Below are 8,043 nucleotides of genomic sequence, written 5' to 3' on the forward strand. Positions count from 1 at the left end.
TTATGGTTATTTATACATTTACAACTACAAAACGAATTTTTCAGTGTTTTCCTTACTGTAGTTTTTTTAATGTACTACTTAGCTTTAATTTGAGTGTTTTTTGTGTTGGAACGAATTATTTGGTTTTACATGTAATTGTATGTAAATAAAAAAATAAAAAAAATATATATATATATATATTTTTTTATTTTTATTCATTGCTTTTTGCTTTCTTCCCTTCACTTCCACTGGATCGAGGTTGCTTGGTAAAATATCTATCCAAAGAGATTTGGCTTTGCCTACTTTTTAAAATGTTTCTAAAATGACTTAGGCAAATGTCATTACTCCAAGCAGCAATACGGCCAGTGTGAACCTTTTTGGGGTGTTTCTTTTCAATAAAATCAGTTCCTTTCTGATAATACCTCATGATTTCTTTTATCGAGCAAGATCCTTCCACGATGAAGAAAACATGTGGACTGAGACCAATGAACAGAAGTGAATAAAAAATGGCACTGCGAACTAATGTAATGTCATATGGTGAGTTTTTGTTCGTAACCTGGAGCAAAAATATGTTTGAATTTCATGTCATATCCTGAAAATTTCGTATCCTGAGATACCACTGTATTAGAATATATAGCTAACAATTATTTTAAAATAACAAAACAAGTATGCTATATTTAGAGTGCGCAATAACTAGACTAAATTGTTCTTAACTAGCCTTTAGGTAGGATGACCAGATTTTTTTTCAGCAAATCCAGGGACACATGTCAATCATCACTTTTTAGGGTACACAGTAGCAGCCTACATGTTTAAGTACTTTAAAATGGGTACTGTACATATGCATGACTGAGACCTGAACATTTTAATTTTCTCCTCCAATAACATTTATAACTATTTACATTTGGTGCATTTTAGTTCTATTTTTTATTGGGCTGCAATTTGAAAAAATTGTTAATCTATAAATTCCCAGTGTCATCCATGCTGTCTGCCTGTCCTTCCTTAATCTCGAAAACAGAGTTAGATAGATGAAAGTTGAGATCAGATATGGAAAGCTTAGTAGCAGGAGGCTGCAATTAACTATACACTAGTACCACAGGATACAAACGCTTCAGCATACGAAATTTTCAGGATACGACATGAAATTCAAACATATTTTTGCTCCACAGTATGAACAAAACCTCACCATACAACGTTAGTTTGCAGCGCCATCATCATGATCACATGTTTTTTCTGTTCATCGATCTCAGTCTGCGTGTTTGCTTTGTCGTGGAAGAATCTCGCTCGATAAAGGAAATCTCGAGATATTATCAGAAAGTGACTGATTTTATTGAAAAGAAACATCCCGAAAAGGTTCACACTGGCCGTATTGCTGCTCAGTTTAATGACACTTGCCTAAGTCATTTTAGAAACATTTTAAAAAGTAGGCAAAGCCAAATCTCTTTGGATAGATATTTTACCAAGCGACCTCTATCCAGTGAAAGAGCTGGTGGAAGTGAAGGAAAAAAGCAAAAAAGCAGTGAATAAAAAATTTAAAATAATATATAAGACAGAAAAGATAAAAAAAATTAGTGTTAAGTTATTTTTAAGTTATTGTTACATTATGTTATGTAAGTTAAGTTTTAGTATCATTTCCCTTCTCCCTCTCCTCCGCCACCAGTTTACACCTCCACCGTCGTCTATCCTCAAAGGTAGAGTGCAAATAAAACTAATTTTTTTATCAATTATTATTCTATTGCAGTTATTTATACATCTACAACTACAAAATGCATTTTTCAGTGTTTTCCTTACTAAAGTTATTTTTTTTCAATGTACTACTTAGCTTTAATTTGAGTGTGTTTTTCGTGTTGGAATGAATTACTTTGTTTTACATGTAATCATACGGGGAAAAATGATTCACCTTACGACATTTTCATGATACGATCTCGGTTTCGGAATGGATTAATTTCGTATCCTGAGGTAATACTGTATACAAACTTCTGATTTGCATCAGAAGTTCATATATAGTTATTTCAGTTCAAAATTTCCTGTGAAAAGGAATTGGATGGATGACCTGCACAACTCTATTGCTAAAAGGAAAAGTATATTGTACAGGAGTAAAACACTACTAAAATATTGAGAACACTGTGAAAAAAAATTGCAGCCTAGCATTGTGATAATGTCACAACAAATAATTGCTCATTCTCATTTTAAAATTTGCACTTTTTTTGGCATTTCCTCAAAAAATTGATTACTTCATTTTAAAAAATTACCTGGAAACGCCGAAGACATTGGACACATCCTCCGACAGAAAAACTGTGGCAGCAACTATATTACTAACCACAAAGAAACATAAAAAGGAATAAATGGGGACAAGACTCCAATCTGAAGACAAAACCAGGGATGGTTCTTTGCCAGGGACAGAGGGTCAAAAACAGGGATGGACAATCACCCTACTCTAGCCTAAACCCCATCTTCAAAAATTACAGGCATTACAAGAAAAATAATTTTTTAATCATAAAAACATATTAATTATGTTCTTTTCCATTCTTGAGTTTCTAAGTTGAGCAGCTGCTACATAACCATTTAACTTAGACAGTGAAAAAGAATACTTTTGATTTAGCAAAACCTCAAAAAATGATAATGCTATAATAATAAAGTTATTTAAATGTTTTCTTATGAAAAACAAGCCATTTCCAAATAATCAGATTATCCAAAACATACGCATTCAAAATTTTGCTTTCTAAATTTTTTTCTAGAAATTCGATGATTCCACCAAATTAACATAATTCCTTAAATTCAATTTTTCTAGTAACTCAATTTAGTTCCTAAACAGAACAATGAACTATTACTTCAAAAACAAGAATAATGTTACTAGAGTGGACTTTTAAAAGATATTTAGAAAGTAAAGCTGTGAATGTATATGTTTTAGATAATCTACTAAATTGCTTGTTTCTCACAAAATGAGATTTTAACAGCAAGTCATTTTTATTTATTTTTTTGACATTAATACGTTTATTTTTGATAATCAGGGAAAGATTAGTAGAGATTTTATTTTTTGTATATCTTGATCATTTTTCATCTTATGAATAGCGCATAAATATATTAAAGCTTTGAATAAAGCATGTGATTATCCTTGTTAAAAATTTTCTGTAAATTAATTGCTATGTTTCCACATTAATAAAGTTTTTCTCTTTTTATTTCTTTTTAGTTTATGAAGACAAACTCTAGTCTGAGAACAGTTGTCTTCTTATCATTTTCTTCAAATAAATCAAGTTTTTATTTTATTATTTCAAATCATTTTTAGAATATAATTGTGAGAATCGGCACATAAATTATCTAATTAATTTAATTAGATAATTTGTGTGCCGATTCTCACAATTATATTCTCACAATTTAATTAAATAGGGAGTTTTTTGAATCGTTTAGATCAAGAATCTCTCCTATAACGGAGTCACTTCCTTCATTTTCCGATAGAAATTATATCGTCGTTTTCTCCATTTACGTGAGAAAGTAATATTTCCCTTCAAAATTGGTGATAAATTAGCGTGAGAAATAAATTTATCCCACATGTTGTTTACACTAAAGGAAGTACATTTCTCACTTTTCTGACAAAAGGAGAAATCAACTTCCCTTTTACAATCCCTTATCGCCAAAGTTTGACATCCATCTGGCCATCCATTCCCTCTCCACATCCCCACACATCCCATCTGTGGACTTGAATCAAGGATTGTGATTGGCCAGAATTTAGGATAAAAGGGGCAATCTTCCCCGATTGGGGGGTTGGTTGAAGATTTTTTTTGTACTCCAAACCCAAGTCTCTCCATCCACCGAGTCTTTGCCCAGTGCACCAGGGTTCCTTCTTGAACTTCTCCCTCCAGCTGAAACTCCACCACAGTTCATCCCATCACATCGATATTTTGTCATCAATACAAGATTTACTCTAGAACACAGCGAGATAGTATGAGTTATATTAATGTAAACTCTCCTCTCTCTCTCGAGGTATATTAGGAATAATTGTTGCTTGTTTGAATGTATTTTGCTTATATGTCATCTTAATTAAATTTTGATTTGTTGATTTATCATGGTCTAGTCTCTGAACTCAATTCCACGCCGAAATCCCATCATTTATCCACAGACCCTTCCACTCAGAAGAATTTAATTTACTTAACAGCGTGTCTAACACTCAAAATTTAGGCTGATGTCAGGAGAATGACTTACAGGGACATTATACGAACTCCCTGCACAAAAATATATATTCATTAAACCCATCCTATGACCCTGTGACAGATCCCCAAGGTCTGTGCCGAATAGTCAGGCAGTAAATATATTTTCTATCCCTGGATCTCACATAATCTTGTTGAACTGCCATTCTCTTTTCATTGCCCAAAGATCAAACTAAACAATACCTGACTTTTGCTGAAAAACTGATTTATTTTAATGTCTCTGAATAAGATATAAACAACATTTTAACTGAGAAACAATCAGAAGTACCTTATAATCTTTTATAAAACTAATGACAGATCAGAAAACATGCTTAATGATGCAACATAACTATTAAATACTGATGAAATAATGTACTATACATTGATGAGAAATCTTGTCAGAGTAATTACTAAAAGTGAACGAATAACAAATATTAATACATTAATCAATTATTTGTGAAATAGGATATTCAAAAATAATATTCTAAATAATTTTTTTTTGCTTTATTCAGATTCATGTTCAATGTAATTATCATTATTTTATATTTTTTATTATAAATATATATACTGTATTGTCTGATATATTTTTAAAGTTTATTTTTAATTGAACATAATCATGAAATTTATTTTAAGTGATATTACATTTCGTAATTGAATTTACAAAATGTAATAGCACTTAAATCAAAAACTTTTATCAGAAGATTATTAATTTGCCTTCAAAAACATTTTCAAAGATAGTAGGGTATAATATGAGTCAAATGTTACTTAACAGACTTGTAAAATTGAACTGAGTTAGATAGGGGAAATTTCGGAATGATAGAAATATGTTATACCTAGGTGGCTGTCCGGTTATATGTCAATGGACAGCCATCATTTTGAATTTACCTCAAAATATTTAACTGAGAATGGAATCATATGATACATGAAATGATCTAGAATTGGAAGAGAAATGCAATGGTGGACTTGTTTTCCTCCTAAGGAGTTCAAGCAATTCTAGATCATGGCTTATCTTTGATTAATCCATTTTTGCAGCACTTTTGATTGAAATTAAAATAGCTCTGTGGGGACCTTGTGCACTTTAACCTATCAACCCAGAAGTTACCAGCATCTCACTGATAATAAAGAGAGACTTAAATTTAAAATTTGAGCTTTCTAGACCAGTAATTCTTCTCTAGGAGCATGTGAAGTGACTGGAAAAAAAAGGAGAAATTATAGCCTTTTTTGGTGATATTTGTACTTTCCAATTGCTTATATTTCAGCAACTCCTTTACAGAAAATCCTGAAATTTTGCACACTACCTTAGAAACCAATTATCTTTCAAACAATGTATTCAGAATTACTTTAAACATTTGAGCAGAAAAATTGACCCCCAAAAATTGGCAACTCTGATTCCTCAATATATAGTTAGTCACTGACTTTTTTACTTAACATGGAGTTACTGCAGTGATTCTCAATGACTGGCTTGTAGCAATCAAATGCAGAACACTGAGAATCTATCTAATATTTTTGTAAAAAAAGACTTGCAGAACACTGAGAATCTATCTAATATTTTTGTAAAAAAAGATTAATATATAAATAACAATTACATGAAATCACTGAACAAATCACATATGGACAGGTTTGAGTCATTAGTTTCATATGAATACAAAAAAGAAAAAGCATATTTTATTACATTAATAAATATTTGAAAACTACAGTTTGTAATGATTTATACTTATTTGGCAGTTGACTAATTTACTTTAACACCTACAGTACATATAGGGAAATTTTAATTGTTAAATAAAATGGTTATCAGTAACAGGCTGGGTGCAGTTGCTTTCTTGCACCATCATTTATCAAAAAGATGTATATTTTATACAACATATATTTGTTAAGTATTACATATATTTTTACAAGTAATTTATGAAAATATTGTTGTTATAAAATACTTTTCATAATTTCTGTAAGAAATTAATTCAACAAGTTAATAACATAAAAAATTCATATAAACTTACAATTAAAACTCAAAATGGAATAAATTAAATTAGATTTACACTTGACAACTAACATTCTAAGAAAACTAATGATAAAAGTTACAGTTTATGCTTTCCTTCCTGATTATTATTTATTTTTTATTCCTAAACAGGGTGAATGAAACCAATTTCCAGCATAAAACTGTAAAAGAGCAAACAGTCAAAAACGTTTGCTCTTTTCTATAATTTTGTGCTAGAAATTGGTTTCATTCACCCTGTCTGTTAAGTATACCTAGTTTTGAATTGTTGATTATATATTTTTTTTACTATATTTTAATCATAACATTAATATCTTTCTATTTAATACAATGGTATAATATATGAACACCAACTGAAGAAGGACTATTATTTCATAAAATAAAGTAAAAATGTAGTATGGAAGTCATGCCAACATATTTACTTGATAGAAAAAAGAATAAAACAGAAAACGGTGTTAAAAGGCCTTTTAATTCATTTGCTAGCACTTTCAATATTCATATAAATATCATCACACAACTCAAATGAAAAGCTTTTTCAGAACAAAACTTTTGAAGTACAGAATTGGAACAACATTAATCAAATAGAATACAAAATATGAATATCGAAAGCTCTAGCAAAGGAATTAAAAAGCCCTTTAACGCCATTTTCCATTGTTTTATTCTTCTCTCTCTCTTCAAGGACTATTATTGTGTCCGAAATGCATTTTCAGTGTTCTTTATTATGTGCATGTTAAAAGAACCATAGTTTATTGCATAATTTTATTAAGGTGTTAATAATCATTAAAGAACTTGTAAATTAATCTTATTCACCGGTGTGATAAGCCCATATATATTTATTTAGACTGAATATTAAATATCGAGTTGCCAAACCATACTTGTTAAATTTCTAGTATCATACAGTGGAATTTATCTTTTATATGAATATAAATTCAGATACATAACAGTTATTACGCAATATTATAAAACATTTCACTTACACATGTCCACAACAAATAGTAACTGGCTCACGATAAATTTCAAGGCATACTGAACATGTTACAGTATCTTGATTAATTACTTCTCTTTTAGACATTACTTCAGCTGCAATTAAATATATTTCACAATTAAATAATTCAAAACTACACAGAAATCGAAAATGAAACTCTATAGATTAACTAAAGACAATCAATAAATTGAAACTCTTAATTTAACATGATTTTTATACATAATTCTGGAATAAAACCTTACTCAAAATTTATCATTAAGTTCCAACTGTGAAGTGTCATATGTAGCCTAAACAATAAAAATTGTTTTGATAGATATCACAGTGCTGCCATCTTATTCTAAATTATATTTAATTTAATTTGGAGTGAATAATCTAAAACTAATTAATTATTAATCTGTAATAATAAAAAAGTGTTTAATTATAGCTTAATTATATTAATATTTATAAGAATAGTATTTAAACTTAAAATCTGTAATTTTGGGATTTTTTTTCATTTGACACTTTCCGCCCTGCGAACATTGTTTTTTTTACTCTTTTCGCCGTGTGGACACTAAAGCTGTGTTCGAACAGGCTGTTCTTACATTACATTACATAAGAACAATCTTGATAAAAAAAAAAAGGCCATTTCAAGCTTCATTCAGAAAGACTAGTAATAAAAAGGCCAGGCCCACAATGACATGTATCAGGGACATACCATCCCTGAAAAATTATCGCGTTTTTCGATATGCCTGGATTCGATCTCGGATTTGTACGCTGACGCCTTAATGCCTTGACTACTTAGCTTGCTATTCTATAGTTTTGAATCATGTATTAAATAGACTTGCAGAACATTGAGAATCTCTAAAATTTTTGTAAAAAAAAATTTTTAAATGTATGAATTTAATACAGCTTGTACGACTTTATTAAGA

The 8,043-nt window shown here is 29.9% G+C and overlaps 1 protein-coding gene across 1 annotated transcript in view; it reads right to left on the reverse strand.

Annotated features, from left to right (window-relative positions):
* The window catches only part of LOC111631864 (RING finger protein 166-like), a 14,795-nt gene extending 7,276 nt beyond the window's left edge, over positions 1 to 7,519 (reverse strand). Inside the window, exons 1-2 of the mRNA XM_023376202.1 lie at positions 7,378 to 7,519; positions 7,128 to 7,230 (exon numbers count right to left, since the gene is read on the reverse strand). Of these exons, the coding sequence (XP_023231970.1) occupies positions 7,128 to 7,222 (95 nt within the window). The 5' untranslated portion in view covers positions 7,223 to 7,230; positions 7,378 to 7,519. The remainder of the gene's footprint in view (positions 1 to 7,127; positions 7,231 to 7,377) is intronic.
* Between the last annotated feature and the right edge of the window lie 524 nt (positions 7,520 to 8,043).

This window comes from Centruroides sculpturatus, unplaced genomic scaffold, assembly GCF_000671375.1.
Source record: "Centruroides sculpturatus isolate CEXI.00-Female unplaced genomic scaffold, Cexi_2.0 scaffold695, whole genome shotgun sequence".
Lineage (NCBI taxonomy): Eukaryota > Metazoa > Arthropoda > Arachnida > Scorpiones > Buthidae > Centruroides > Centruroides sculpturatus.